Here is a 15,758-nt window from a genome sequence, read left to right as displayed (position 1 = left end):
TCATTTTTTTAGAAAACATTTTTTATTCGTGGTAAGACAATCAACAAGCAACGTAAACAAGTAATAAACATTAAGCTATGTACATGGTAACACAACAAACAGGATCTTTTTTACTTCTTCTCAATATTGTACGAAAATAAGGTAATTGGTGAGCGCATCCTACTCGTCTCTCCTGTAACCACTTAAGAGACGCACTGCTTCCGGAGGAACTGTGTCGGGACCAGTCGTAACCGCGTGCCCGGTACCCGTATGGCATACTTATCCACTACTCAGTCGGGAGTGGCCGCTCTGTAGCAGGGCTGTCGCGGCCCGCGACGGATTTATGTGAAACTGATTGATAAAGCCGTCGATGCAAAAAGGTGTCCGGGTCGCGACAGCCGGGGGGCGGCGCACTCTATCACAGGCGCCGCACCGCGCCACTCCGCGCTCAGTAGGGGCCGCCCCCGGGGCTGGACGGCGGCGCGCCGTACGACGAGGACGGTCCCGACGGCCCGGACGGCCCGCCACCGATGCCGCCCCCGTGTCCGCCCCCGGAGCCGCCGCCGTGACCGCCCCCGATGCCGCCCCCAATGCCGCCGCCGCCGCCCCCAGAGTAGCCGCCGCCGCCGCCCTGCTCCTTCTGCGTCTTGTAGCGGATGAAGTAGACCTCGGGCTTGGACGGTGGCGTGGGCGCGGCCGTGGGGATGCTGATCTCGGGCTGCTCCTCGGGCCGCTTGACGAGCACGTAGATGAGGGTCTTCTCCTCGTCCTGCTGCGGCAGCTGGATGGAGGCCGGGGGTGGCGCGGTAGCGGCGGGCGCCTTGATGAAGACGATCTTGTAGTGCTTGCGCGGTGGCCCGGCCGGTGCGATGGCACGCGGCGGCTGCTGGTACTCGGGCTCTGGGGGCGGCACGTGGACGTAGATGTGCTTCTGGATCAGCGGGGCCTGCGCGGGCAAGGAGAAGAAACGCATGAATGAGACATTGTTGAAGGACCGCCATACCAGTTCAGTTGAGTAGGTTGGGTGTGCCTAGTCTCAGTCAGAAATGAGTGCGAGTGTTGGTCCAAATAATCAGCAGTAGTCGCACCAAACTGCAGCAGTGAGGCGCCGCGGTGGCTGGGTCCACTGACCTTACCGAGAACTGCTGGCCTGCCGAGCCCTGCCGGCCGGCAGCCGCAGCGCGCCGTTACAAATGCCCCGCTTGTGAGGACGCGAGGATAAATCCCGGCAGGGAAACACTTTCTCCCGCCGCTGCTATTTGACTCCCTATAGATTTTGCGGCGGGCCTGCCTCCTCGGCTCCGGCCACCTCGTAGGCACTGCTGCTGCACCTGCAGCGCCATTGTTATGTTGCAGCTGTAATCACGGGGGAGGGCGGCGCTGCAGCAGCCCGGCACCAGGCCGCGCTCTCTCGCAGCGTTGCCATCGAGGAGGTAGGCAAAAACTTCCCACGAATGCACACGTGTGTATCCGGCTGGCAGTCTGCCTATACCTCGCAACATTTCGCACACCTTGTGCCGATGGGTTGGCTTGTACGCAGGGCGTACGTAGATGCAGCTCGTGTACCGGGTGTAACTGAGAATGCGCAGCAGTGTTGCGGGATTGCATACTCGCCAGAGCTGCAGGGGCCATGGCGCCTTACGGGCTAACTGGGTGGGCAAGCCCGCAACACTGCTGCGCATTCTCAGTCACACCCGGTACACTCTAAATGTCAAGGACAATTTTTGTAACTAGCACCGGACTTCTGCGTGCATAACTGAATTCAGATAGTCACAATATTGTGACTTGCTAAAGACTAAATGTGTGTTGGTAGTTACAATATTGTATCTGAGCTAGTTATGCACACAGAAGTCCGGTGCTAGTTACAAAAATTGTCCTTGGACACATACAGTGGATTCATGGGCTTTTTTTTTTTTTGCCTTTTTTTTTGCCGGCTGGCAACACTGTTTTCCCCTGTAACTGGACACGCCACCCCAACTGATCACCGTCCGGGGCGTTCGTCCGATGCACAATCGTCACATGAGCGGCGCGGGTCCGAGGTGTCCGAGCTGGCGTCCCGCGCGCCGCCTCCATTGTGTTCCGCGCGCTTTATGGGACGGCGAGCATGATCGCGCGGCGAAGGGAGAAAAAAAAACGGAACCCTCTCTCTGGCGGTGGTGCTTTACGTAAAGTCTGCAGCCGCGCTTCTTCATGCGACATGCTATTAGTGCAGCGCCGGTGTGTCGCGTGCAGCGTCCCTGTTGATCCGCGGGAGGGACCGCGGGGCCGCTTCCCGTTCGGCCGCGTGTCTCTCTTCCTCTCGGACGTTGAGTAAGCCAATTGAGATGACGCGCGCGCACGAACACGCGGGGGGTGCCGACACCCCTGAACTTTGTTGCATTTCGTCGGGCATACGAGTGTTATTTAAAGCAAAAAATCGTAATTTGACGGTGAATGTTTTTCTGGACTACTATCAGCCGTCCAGTATTTCCAGTATTTTATATTTGTAACATTACGAAATAATTTCTAAATTGACATTTAGGAAAAAAATATTTACTAAGCATTTTGTAAGGTCTTTTTTTTGTTTTCTTTTCGTAAAATCACTTTTGACAGTGAATCCATTTGAAGGTTTTCCCCGCTGCCCTCTAACTTAACTCACCCGCTCCTGCCCACCGCTTCTAAACCAGACGTGCGCTACTAGAATCTCGCTTGTGCAGTGCAGCATCACCGTTATGTGGAGCCGCGGCGAGTACCTTGTGTGGGTGGGACGATCCAGATCCAGGGACGCTGGAAATGATCTAATAGTGGAACCGCGAGCGTGCGCCTTGTAAAACAAACTAGCTGTCGCGGGCGATGGCTTCATCACTCATTGAGCCACGCTTCCTGTCCCGTAAATCACGACTGCTTTCATTCTCGGCGCATCCACCCGCCGCTTGCCCGCGCCCGCCGCGCTGCACTCGTGAGCGAGTGTTTAAGTCATCACCCCCACCGCGCGCTGGCCGGCGTCGCACGACGCGCCGCCCGACGACTGTCCCAGGGCGGCACTCATATCGCGTTACGAACAGCGTTACACGTCGCGCCTCTGGACCGTGACTGTGTTACGGGACAACGGAGCGGGTGGTCTTGCTGACCAAGCCCTCGGGGGTCGCACTTGCTTTCTATCCCTTATGTTACCCACCGGTCAAGTATTACAGCTTAGACTTTAAGAAGCTGCTGTATGAACAGGAAGGTCACGTTAGCCCGCCTCTTCTCATACCAGGTGGTGCTGAAGGTATGCTGTATCGCATCGTACGAGCGGATGAGTTGCCTACTTGCTCGGCTCGTCTCGTAAGGTGCCATGGTCAGTGGCAGCAGAAAACAACGCGCCCGCACTCAGGAATTACTGAGGTACAGTAACTACAGCAGTGCACGGGGCTATACTTTACTCAACTCAGCCCTCCATCGAGTTCCTCACTACTTGTGCTCGCGCTACCGCTTTACAATTTCCATTTGTCGAGCCGATGTAGTGGCCCGGCCGGCCCGAACCGGCCCAGTGCTGACGTGCAGCGGGTCACGTCGCCCTCGCTGCGCCTCGGCAGGTCTCAGTGACCTTGACGGCCACTTTTATCCTGTTTTAGTGGAAAGGGGGCTCAGTTTTCACCCGCTACAGGACTCGGGGCGTCTGCCTACGAGTGGGACCCAATTAAACGCAGAGAGGAGACTGAGAAGGGTAAGCAGTCGTGGGGAGAGTCGAGGAGGTCCCGAGACCGGCGGTGTGGGTCAGACACTCACCTGGTCGTAGCCGCCGCCGAAGGACGAGCCGCCGCCGAACGAGGAGGATCCTGAGAAGCTGGAGGCTCCCGATGAGCCGCCGAAGGATCCCCCGAAGGAGCCGGAGTTTGAACCGCTAAAGGAGTTGCCTCCGCCGAATCCTCCGCCACCGCCGAAGGACGAAGATGAAGCTGACGACGAGCTACCACTGAAGGAGCCACCGCCGAAGCCACCACCTCCGTGGCCTCCGCCGAATCCACCTCCGCCGCCGCCGTGGCCGCCGCCAAAGCCGCCTCCCCCGCTGTGGCCGCCGCCGTGGCCACCTCCAAAACCGCCTCCGCCGCCTCCGCCGCTGTAGCCGCCGCCTCCCCCGCTGTGGCCGCCGCCGTGGCCACCTCCAAAACCGCCTCCGCCGCCTCCGCCGCTGTAGCCGCCGCCTCCACCGCTGTAGCCGCCGCCTCCGCCGCCACTGTAGCCGCCGCCTCCGCCGCTGTAGCCACCGCCTCCGCCGCTGTAGCCGCCACCGCCGCCGTGGCCACCGCCAAATCCGCCGGAGGGTCCTGACGGTGCTCCGTATGAGCTGGACGGCGCCACTGGTCCATTATACGCGTACGGGGCCTCGGCCCGCACCAGCGCCGCGAGCGCCAGCACCTGCAACAGTTTAGAGAACACTTCAGGCGTTGCTACGGGGGAGGGCGCCTGCGAACCTAGGATAGGCAACACCGCCGACCACAAGAGCTTGACGGGTTTGCCTACTTCCCAGGCGTTCGCGTCCTCGTTCGCGCCGGCCTGTGCTGGTGATTAAGGAAAGCGGCTTTGGCTGTCCCTTTCTGGTATACTTTATAGATAAAAAAAAGTCTACCTCAGTTTAAAAATTAAAGAGCAATTGAACGTGAGTTTTGCAATTAACATGTAGAGTTCTGTCTTTTATGTTTTCACTAAATAACTTAATTTTGTAAAGTGAACACTGTAAATTTTCTCCATGCATTCTGATTTGCAGGGTATATTGCCCAATGTTTTCTTGAGTCTCTCCGCGCGATTCGGCGAATCGCTTCATTTCACCCAAAACTTTCCCTGCTGGTTGGTCCTTCGACCACCGTGCCTCGTTTCACACGACGCATCGCGGCCGAACCCTGCGGGCGCCGTCCATATCGCCGTAATGATGGCGCCATTGTGTCAGTCTACATCACACGGCCCGCCGCGGCCCTCCCGGCCCAAATGGCACAGTGACTCAGCGAGTAGCGATATATGCATGTGAATCAACGGAATGAATGGAAGATTAGATGAGGTGGTGTAGTGGGTAGAATGGCGCAGGGGATGCGATGTGACGTAACGAATGACTGCTCCCTGTGAAAATTGTTTGTAGGTGCATAACGCGTACTACGAGATAACTTTCTATGTGAAACGTTTGTTAAAGTTAAATTTTAAATTGTAATTTTACTTTGTTCTGCTGACAGTTTGATTCTACTGTTATTACTGTTATCTTTTTCGTTTGTTAATATTTTGTGTTTTTGTAGTTGTTTCTTTTTGTTTGTTCTTTTAGAGAGAGAGAGAGAGAGAGAGAGAGAGAGAGAGAGAAAGTCAAAGGGAACGCGATGATGCGATGCCCGCTGGGAGGAAGCGCTCAGGGGTATTCCGCTTATGTGGGACCGCGGTGTGGGATACTGTGCCGTTGGTGTAACAGGCCACGAAACACTTGTCTCGAGCCGGGCCGTGGAGTGGAGATGTGCCACCGCGCGCCGTCAAATGGACATGTGCTTCTTATCTAACGCTCTGGAGAAGAGGTGAAAATGTCTCTTTTAGCCTGCCACGAGACATACTGTGCGGTCATGCGACTGCGCTGTGTTCGCTCTGCATCGGATAGAATAATTTTAAAAGTCGTTGTGTAGAAACGTTAACATTGAGAACTCCGGAAAGAGTTTTGTCTATTAGTTTTCGAAGAGGTGTGGAAACAAAGGATCGTATTGGCTGTTTTTTTAAAATATTAATTGTTATTTACCTTTATGTGACCATGCTTTTTTTCTGCAATGTTTTGAAAGTATTGTAAAAAAAGGGAGGTAAATGTATAACTTTTTTTTATGAATGAAATTCCCGTCATCTTCAGACTACTATATTCTCTATACTTTGCGGTGGATAGCAATAGGTTCCCTCCTCGTGTCGAATAGCGGCGGCGGTCATGAATTGACCCCACTTTACCCCATCGTTCACGCCCCGGCCGCCGCCCCTCGGCTTACCCGCCCGCCTGCCTAGATTGGCTGTGATGGGCTCTCGCCGAGCTGAGGGGCATTATGCCTGGCTGCGGATGATGCGGAGGGGGCGCTATTGCAAAATGATCCTGGTGAAAACCGAGTCCGACAATCAGGAAGTGATTATTAAGCGTCCGCCCTCCCTCACCTCCCTTGACCCATGCCATCCTTCTTCAGAATACCCCCCCCCCTTCCCTCCGCCTTCACATTTCCTTCTCGCCCTTTGCCCCTTTCTCTCCTCCTCCTATTCTTCCCCGTCTTTCCTCCTGTCTCCTACGCATCTCCCTCCGTTTAACGTCACCGGCTCTGCGGAAAGCGGGCCGCCGACAGTTAATCGAGTGCAGTCTTTTGTCATGCCCGAGCTGCCCCCCATCCCTCCGCCTCGCTCTTCTACCTTTCGCCAATCAGTCCAGACTGGAGTGCTCTAATCAGCGGGGCATCGCAATCAAGCAATTATTGTTGCGCGAACTGAGGGGAAACAAATGTTATTGATTACAACTGCACTCGAACCGCGTCGTGGAGTGGGGGCGAAAGACTTACTTGATGATCCAAAATCACCCAGGGAAAGAATTATACTGTTGTTCTCTTCGAGATTTCTACTATTATTGTCGCCGAGAATCGTTCAGAATGTAAATCCTGCGCAACGGCTGGATTGTGTTCTGAAAGTAAAATACTATTTTACGAATAACAATGTCAACACCTTGGTCAACTTCAAAAGCTCAGAAACAGTGAACGTTTTTGAAAGACTGCTTCTATTAAAAGGATACCAAAAGAATAACGCTCATGATTATTATACCACCACTAAAAATGTTTCGTAAGGACTACGGAAAACAATTTCATGGTAAAGATCGTCCTGTTATGATCTCGTATTTTACTGTTAAAAATTGATAAATTGAAATACTCTGTGTAGAAAAGTTGTATAACTGTAAGTGGCAAACGTTTTGTTCTATAGTTCTAGAGTCGCAACTATAGAACTGCTTTTGTTCTGTTCTGGAAAACAAAACTTTTGCCGCACTTACAACTGTAGAATTAAATGTAAACCACTTACATCTGTAGAACTGTTCTGTTCTGCCCACAGATTAGCGGAGTTACTAAAGTAAGTACAGCAATTTTTTACATTATGAATGAGATAGTGCTTTCAATGCGCGGACGTGTAGGACTTCGTATAAGTCGATAAGTTCCTTTCTAAGTTAACGACCGCGTTCGTAAAATAAAAGTCATAAAAATAATTGTAAATTATCGAAGGTATTTTTCAAATATATTTGTTCTATATGGTTCTATAAGGTTTTAATGGATTAGTGCCTTAATATTCCTGGGACGGTGTGGCTTAACATCTTTGTTTTTGCAATAACGCGTAACACTACTAGTTTAAAAATAGTTAGCTCTAAATAGTCAAAAACTAATGGCCGAACACTTTCAGAAATATCGTTTCATCCAAGTTAATCCACCATAGAAGTACAAGCCATTTGTATGCACTGAAGTCGGAATATTTTGATGTCAACGTAGCACAGTATCTTGGATGTTTTTATACTAAATTCCATATTTTACAGTGCTGTTCTGAATAATTGTTGCAACTTTCTTCGTAGCGTTTGGGATTAATTCACTCGTTCACTTGACACTGTTGGCACTACACTTATTGCTCACTCGCGGCGCGCCACTTACCACAAACACCCTCATGTCGCTCACGGAGGCTGCTTGCTTCGCGGTACGAAATTGACTGATCGCAGGACGAGCCGGCAATTCCCTTTTAAACTAGACGACGGGGCGGCTGGCGAGCCCCAAACGGCAACTGCAAGGGGTGGGGCGGCTGACGGAGAAAGGGGAGAGAGATACAGAATGAGAGGAAGAGAGGGAGGAGGTGGCCGGCGCGGCCCTCCCGGCTGGCGCTCCTCCCCACCGCCGTGGCGGCGGGCGCCCCGTGGTCCTTCCCTCTGGACAGTCTGCGCGTGCCCTCCTCCACTCCACTTCCAGGCCCCCTCCCCCTGCCCAGTATTACCGCAGCGTGTCATCGCGGCAGGAATGGGCATCTCTCTCCCCGAGTCGTTTTTGGCAGGGATGGCTCCGGGGCGGTAATCCCTTCATTTAGACTGGCGCGCAGCAGGAAACGGCTGCTTGGGATCGGATGTCGACATCCTGCGGACCAATTACGCCCTCGCCTTTACTCGTTCTTTTCGCCCTTTCCATTTTCTGGTAACTTTTCAGCCACGTGTTGTCGCCTTTTTTCAACATTTTATTCATTGGTCCGATGGGCAAAAGGCTGCGCTTGGCGGGCAATAGGACAGCCCTCATCCCTACGTGTCGCACCCTGGCGCCTCGCTGCTCCAGCCTCGTGGCGAGGTGTCGGCCACTCTTCTAATTATTGCTGAACAAGCTGCCGGGTGTACTGACGCCCGATCGCGTGTTTGCATAACGCCGGTAGCCGCCGCGGGCGCGCACTTCATGGAGTGCTCTACTAGCGCCAGCGCCGGAGCGCCGTGTAGCAGCAGCACTCCCAGCAGATGGCACCGAGAGCTGCCTGGAAGTGTCACACAGACAGCGCCGCCACTGCCCCATCGCCAGACTTCAGCGTTTATGCAGCACCGCACGATACGCTGCCGCGGCTCTCTGCCCTCCCCGTGTGTCTGATGTTCTTGCATGTTATGACGGGAACAAGAAGAGTGTGTGTCTCCGGTTCAAATTGTCCGTGAAAGTCGCCCAAAACTTACCCGCGCTCTTACGTCACTCGGCGACCCGCAGTGTGTGTGTTGCCGGCCTACCTGTCCTCCCACGTGGGGGCCCGGCATGTTGATGGCCCTATACCGTACCGGCACCCGCGCCCCTCTCCCACATCCTCCCACGCACACTACAATCAGCTGCGTTGAGGTGCGACGTCCTATCGTTTTCACTCTACATTTGTGGCGATGTGGTGCCGATGGCCGCGCCAAAACGTCTGGTCCGGTCCTGGTGCGTTGCCCATTGTGTCCAGCTGGCCAGTTCCGCAGGCCGGCCCGGCCCGCGGGCGTACGTCAGACGATAGCATCGGCGATAGCAGCGTTCATAGATCCTTCCCTCCTGGCTACTAGTGTTGTTCCTTTGTTTCCTCGCGGAGCTCGCCAGCGTGTAGTAGCAAAATGTGCGTACGGAATCATACCGAGAGTGTCATGTTACATGCTGCATTTTTTAACCGCAAAAAACTTTGTTTTCTTTTACATGGACTCTCCTAGGACCTTTCACCGAGGGGGCGACCAACAACTTTTTTTTAATTGTGCACATGATTCCTAGAATGCTTGATTCCGAATGTCCACTTGTATTACCACCTTACGGTTTCTAATGACAGTTTGCACATGTTTGCCGCGCTGGTTGCAGCGTCACTGTAATTCTCTAATGAAAGCTTTACCGTTTGTTCCCTGCGGACGCACTCCTCGTGCTCTCCTCTCGGCTCGGCCCTTCATCTTGATGCGGCGCAGACATAAGGGCTGCGTACGCACACTCACGCTGATGTGGTCACGCGGTCACGCGGCCGGCCGGGCACACGCGAGTCGTTGCGTGACTTTGACGCACGTCGAGATATCAAAGCGGCACGACCACGCCTTGTGCCCAGCCCGGCCGGACACTGAGATGCTTGTCGCCCCGCCGGCGCGGGCATGCATCTCGATGAGTTCGGTTACTACGAGAGTTACTCTTCTAGAGTCCTCCACGCCACGCGCTCTATCTAAGAGGAAAAGTGTGCGCGCGTACAAGGGTGGACGAGATTTTAAAACCCAGTCCCCAAAGACTGTCTCTACCTGAAGGAGGACCCCCTCCCCCCTCCCTTTCGCTTCTCCTGTTTGTTACAGTCGCACAGATAGAAGAATCACGTTTGAATAGCTTTAAATACTCTTCCGCCCCCCAGTGGACTAGTCCAATTTTTTCCCGGCTCTGACCCTAATCGTCACAGAAGCAGTGCGCCGGCAGCGCCCTACATTGTCTTCTTGCTTTTTCCCTCCCTCAAGGCCGGTGGTCAGCGTTACGTTGTTTGCTGCCGCCCGGAAATGATTTCAGTCGATCGGCTCCCCGGCCCCATCCTGTGCTCGGCCGGAGGTCCAGCCGGGAGGGGGTCCCTGCCGCCCGAGGAGTGAGGGACCGGAGAGGAGCACAGGGCGCAGCGAAGACAAAGCTAAAAATGTAAGCTTCGTGCAGACTTCTTAAAATTGCAATCATGCACCCATTCTTTTCTTTCGTGCATTTACTGCGACACATATCTGTGTTAATTCTAATACTTTGTGTACTTTTACGATTTATAAATTTGTATATTTTACTCATTTGTGTCGACATTTTTGCTTGTCATAGAATTTCGTGTCGATGCTAACTGTCATAAGAAAATTGTAAATTTCAAATCGTAACTTACAACACTTCACTGTTATTCAAGGAATGTGACGTCACATTCGTTTTAATGTGAAACATGTCACATTCGTTTGAATATTGTGTCACATTCATTTAAACGTGACTTCAGGTGAGGTGATACTCTAATGGCGCCCAGGCTTGGCCGCGATTCACGTTGAAACGAATATGACACAACATTCAAACGAACGTGACACGATTAACATTGAAACGAATGTGACGTCACATTCGTTGAAAAACAGTGAATTCTCATGGAAAATGTACAAACCTTCAATTATTATTCACGATACTGAGGGGATTCTTTTAAAGTGGCCGCCGCCAATAATGCACTTTCTTAAGTATTTGTTCTGTGTGTCTAGTATGCACATAGTGTACGCCTATCGTTAATTGACGACAGACGTCATCCATGAATCTTTGCTGATGCTATCGAGCCGTTCTGCTCCACCTCGCGGGTCAATGAGGTCCAGTGCCGGCGGGGCTCCAGCTCAGGCCGAGGCCAATAAAAGTCGAGTCAGTTCCCATCGCAACATCTTACCCCGACTCATCTCTCCTGTTAAAAGCGAAAGTCTCTTTACACCACGGCGCTGGCCCGGGGTCGGGTTGGACTTTCTGAAGAGCAACACAGGTCGTGACCTGCTGACGTGTTGGGGTGTGAAAATAGCTCTAAACTGTGGCTTGTTTGCATGCATGCATTTTCGGACGTCGTCTCCCGTGCGTTATGGCCCCACGCGGGGTTAGACGTCTGCCGCACGGCCCGGCAGCGCCTACCCCTCCTCCCCCTTCCCCCAACACCTATCATCACCGATTAAGCACTTGCTTCTCAAAAGGTTGGTATTTCTTTTTAGAATTCAATTTTTTGGCATTCTTTAAGGGTCTATGTCAATAATGTTTGCCCTCTTTGCTCGCCAAAATTATGGAATATAAGGTCAGCTTTTGGCTACCTCTATTTCTAAACATTGGGAAGCAAAGTGGAGAACTATTAGAGCAGTATTAAAAAGAACTCCAAAATTTTGCATTTAAAAGAAAATTCTAAAATTCTGGTATGGAAGCCGACCACGGCGAGTGTTGTCAATTGATCACTGCAGTTCAAAATGCCAAAATATCTTTCGAAGAGTGTCAATAAAGTAAGATTTTTACTGGGGTGACCTGCGTTGGAGCTACCTACGGTGGTCGTTAAGACCACTGCAGTTTGTCATCCTGTATGGGGTAGCCTCCGCCCACCATAAGGTGATTAATCATCACTCTCTTTTGAAATCAACGCTTCTACTTCAACGGCTAAAGTATATTCAGGCCTTCCAAAAGCTTGCTTGAGCAATCATGTATGATTGCTTGCAAGTAAAGTAAAGAACAGTACATGCGCACAGTAAATAAGCCATGTGTAGCAAATTCATTGCTGACACTCTTCCTTTCATCCACTGGCGCAGGCGCGTGCGCTCGTCCCCCTGGCCTCCTCTACTGTCTTTCTTTCATGTCCATCCCGACTCACTGACCCGCTTCTGGGCGAATAATAATCATAGTTTCATGTGGCTCGCGCTCGCGGTTACCCTCCGGAAGCGTGGCGCCGGCGCTCGGCCCCTTCCCGACCCGGTGAGACAGGCCATCACGACCTGTCGCTATAACGCCGCGAGTCACACAACTTCTTATTTACGCCTTTACGCATTTAGGACCTTCGATGTAAAGCGGACAATTCAAATTTTAAAAAGCAACTTCGGTCTGAACACAGCAAAAAGAAGCCCTTAAGAACAATTTTTCATGGGATGTCTTATGGGTTTTCCAGTAGTTTACTTCAACTCTCTTGGTAATCCCAGTGCTTGTTTTCTTTACTGTGAAGGGCACTGCATTACACACACTAATAAACCAAGTGTTTAACACTGCGTTATGCTTAAAATAATCAACAGGTCGCAAAAATGTATTTTAAAAATAAGTTTTAGAGATTCCCAACGGGTAACATTTTAAATAGTCTGCAACCAAAATACATGGCCTGTCCCTTGTCCGTGCGGCGCAGTGACCGACTGCATGCTCGGCACCCCTGTGGGCGACCGGAAGCCCTTCGGACGGCTTGATAACCCTCACGACACTGTCGGCCGCCGCCCCGCTGCCCCGAGGCACGCGGCGGCACCCGCGCTCGGAGCGTGAATCCTCGCCGCCAGCAGCCTAGGCTACTGCTGGGGCCTGCCTGGGACCCCAGATCCAGAGAAAGCAAGTTGTGCAAAACAGTTCTTATTCAGAGATTGGCCCCGGCGCGCTGTGTGTCGCTGTGCGGGGGGCTCGCCGCTACCGCTGGCGTGGCCCGGCCCGGCCCCGGCCCTCCCGCTAGCCCAGCACTCCCGCAATTAAAATTGCACGCGTGATTCGCGTGTTGAACACGGCGGCGTCGCAGTGACACGCGGCGAATCGATCCGCTGCCGCGCATGGCAAGCAGCTCGGGCTGTGAGGGATGTGCAAGGGCCCCGACTGCGGCGGGAGGAGGCACTGCCAACATCCACAAGGAAAACATTTTCTTTTTATTTATTTGTGACTTAAAATTACATTGGTCATTACGACCCTTTTGATAACGGATCGACACGTTTTCATACACTTCAAATGCTCAGAAATATTTTCGTGTTAAAATCGGGAGGGGACTTTCGCACAACCAGTCAACAGAACAAGTTGTCTATGAAATGGGACAAATTTGATAACGTTTCATTCAATTTGTCTCATTTTAGAGACATAACTTGTGTCTTTGACTAGATGAGCTCAGATCAGTTCCTGATTTTGACACAAAATCGTTCTTTTCTGCCATGCAGAGTGTAAGCTCATTTAAAACTATTCGCATTAGGTTGTTGGCGGTTAAAGCCATCTCGTATGTATATTTCTTGAAGGTACTTTTCTAAATTGGACGACGGGGGTCTATCATAGAAATGCGCTATTGAGGTGCTTGTATAATTTAGCTTGCCTCGTTAACACAAGAAGACCCTCCCCGCTCACGTGTCTGAAACAAGCACGCGCCACCGGGAGCAATATGTTGGAAAGGCCCGCGCCCTTTCTGTCGAGCAGCGCCCCCGCAGTCTGAGCAGTGATGGCCGAAATTGGTGCTCGCCGCGCGCGCCACTACTACGCTGCTGTATGGCTCTGCAGCACACGCGGGTTACATCAGGGGGACTGACGCACGCGGCGCGCGCCCTGCGCGACGACCTCACCGCACGGACCGCACGGACCTCCTCGGGCCTATCACTGGAATAGGGGCTATTGTTGCTCACCCAGCTGCAGCGCGCGCGCACTCAAACAACAAACACGCGCGCGCGCAGGCGCTCACACAAATGAATCTGACGGCACAAATTCCGTGCTCCCATCGCCTTTGGCTGAATTAGGCCTTATCCAAGAACGCGCGGACCTCGGTAGTGATTGAGACTTTTACACCGGGATGGTGTGCATTCTGAAATGCCCGTCGTGATCGTTCTTCATACGCAGGAGGACGCTAACTGGGCGGATTCGTTGTTTTTTCTATCGAATCACACACCTCTCGCCCCACGTATTAAAATGCACGGTGGCGTTAACCATTGGACCAGCTGTGCGCTGTGCAGCCTATCCCTAAGAACCTGTTTCTAAACACTAAAAAGTTTTCTGCGAGTCATCCATTGTCTATGTGGATTCCTATAGCCCAGCTCAGTTTAGAACGGCTTCTTCTTCACATCAAACCGACATGAGAAAGTGAGTTGCGTTCATTCTCTCGGCTCCGCTGAACTCCTCTCAGGCGCCAACGACGGTGATGGTAACTGCCGAAATCTGAGGAGCCGGCAACAGCAGCAGCCAGTTTGAATCGGAGACATAATGGCTGGGCCCGCTGGGAGCCACGCCCGCCCGCCCGGGCCAGAGCCCCAAAGGTCACACGCAGTATTTATTTTTCGCCTTGCCGCTCGATGCTTTACCCAATGTTGATGATTACTGTTCAAAATCCACTCTCCCGCCAGCCCTATAGCACAGATTGAGAAAGGCGACGATGTGTGCGCGTTCCATGATGCAATGTTGCAGCATCCACTGCCAATTTCCTTTCCTGGGATGAACCGGCGATGCCTTGCTGTAATAGGGGAAAAGCGCCTGCGGCGACACGTATTCTCAGAAGCCGATTAGGTCCTAAAATCTTCGCCCAGTACCGACTCCATTTAATCTCTCTGCAGGTAAGGGCCGACACAAGAGAAAAAAAGTATCGTAGAACTACACTGTTGAAATTACAATACTGAGGGGTGCTGATATAGCCTTAAAGGCCTGCCACCATTGATGAATTACTTCATTTGTTCTGTGGCCTCGTTTGGCATTTAGAAATGTTCTTTGAGGAGAGCAAGCACGAGGAAAGAGCATGAAATATGTGTGTGTGTGTGTCTGGTTAAATCGACAACACCCTGACGTGCGTGCAGTCGTGTGTGTCGCCCAGCAACAGTAACACGATTGTTTTGTCATGCGCATGCGGTCGGGCATCCGTTCATTTATCTTCTCATTCATCCGTGTTCTGTCGTGCAGCTCTTTATTCGTCTTGTATACGTACTTGCTGTCTGTCTTTAGTCGCTTAATTATCTATTTGGCAATCAATTGTAGGAAACGTATCATTTGATGATTGGCCTATCTAAGTTTGCTTCTTTATTGTTCTCAATATTGTTTGGCGCAATACTGATGAAATAAGTGTGCCCGCGATTGGTAGCTGCTCGTGCGTCACTGGCCCCAGCCTTTTAATCAGATGCACTTTTGTTTCCGGATGCTATGAAAAGGCTTTCGCAAGATCACACCACTGTGTTTGTACATTTGTGCGACTGTTATTAGCGGGCGGGGCGGGTGAGCAGTGACTCTCCAGTTCGACACTCACTGTACAGTACAGTCAGTTCACGGGCCACAGGTACAGAGTGAGCCGTAATTAAAGAAGACAAAAACACACCAGACTGCAATGTGCTCAGTCGTAAAACAGAGGATTGGGGTGGTTTCTCGAAAACCTTAAGACAACACGAGGAGTCCTGTAGTCGGGTGTCGGATCGAATAGAGCCTCCCCGTCTCGTCCAGCGGGAGAAAGGGTATGAAATCACGAGTTAAACATGACAAGGGGGCTTTTAGGAGGTGGTAGAGGTGGCCCGGGGCTGTTCGTGACCCTCCACGAAGACCGCTGTGCGGACGGTGCGAAGGGGTTCGCTATGCGAGAAAGCAAAAGTTTGCACTCTCTGTATAGGCAGTCGATCCGCTAAAGCATATTCTGCGAAACGTTACTTCTGTCGTGACGAAGGGACGCCTTCGGCGACCATACACGTTGAGAACATGCCGCATTCCTGCGAAGAGTACTGCCATGAATCAAGGGACCCGTCTGCAGAATGCGCAATAACGCATTGGCTGCGTATGGCTTGCACGCTATCGCAGCATATCGCCAATTTGGAATCACATTTATAAGCCATTGTTGCTTCCTCTTCATTGTTGCCGAAGACTTAT

At 52.2% G+C, this 15,758-nt stretch overlaps 1 protein-coding gene across 1 annotated transcript; it reads right to left on the bottom strand.

Moving 5' to 3' along the window:
* Positions 1-7,724, bottom strand: LOC113211255 (uncharacterized). Its single transcript, XM_026429577.2, has 3 exons — positions 7,617-7,724; positions 3,730-4,359; positions 1-925 (listed from the first exon to the last, which is right to left on the bottom strand). The coding sequence occupies exons 1-3, from the start codon at positions 7,629-7,631 to the stop codon at positions 428-430; spliced, it is 1,143 nt and encodes a 380-aa protein (XP_026285362.2). The 5' UTR covers positions 7,632-7,724; the 3' UTR covers positions 1-427.
* Positions 7,725-15,758: the final 8,034 nt, after the last annotated feature.

The sequence above is a fragment of the Frankliniella occidentalis genome, unplaced genomic scaffold (assembly GCF_000697945.3).
Source record: "Frankliniella occidentalis isolate FOCC.00 unplaced genomic scaffold, Focc_3.1 Scaffold127, whole genome shotgun sequence".
NCBI classification, from domain to species: Eukaryota; Metazoa; Arthropoda; class Insecta; order Thysanoptera; family Thripidae; genus Frankliniella; species Frankliniella occidentalis.
This window is presented reverse-complemented; position numbering and strand designations above follow the sequence as displayed.

Excerpts from the sequence above, each read along its gene's own strand:
- LOC113211255 (XM_026429577.2), bottom strand. Across the intron at positions 926-3,729 it reads TCGGCGGCGGCTACGACCAG|GCCCCGCTGATCCAGAAGCA; the intron begins GTGAGTGTCTGA and ends TTGCCCGCGCAG.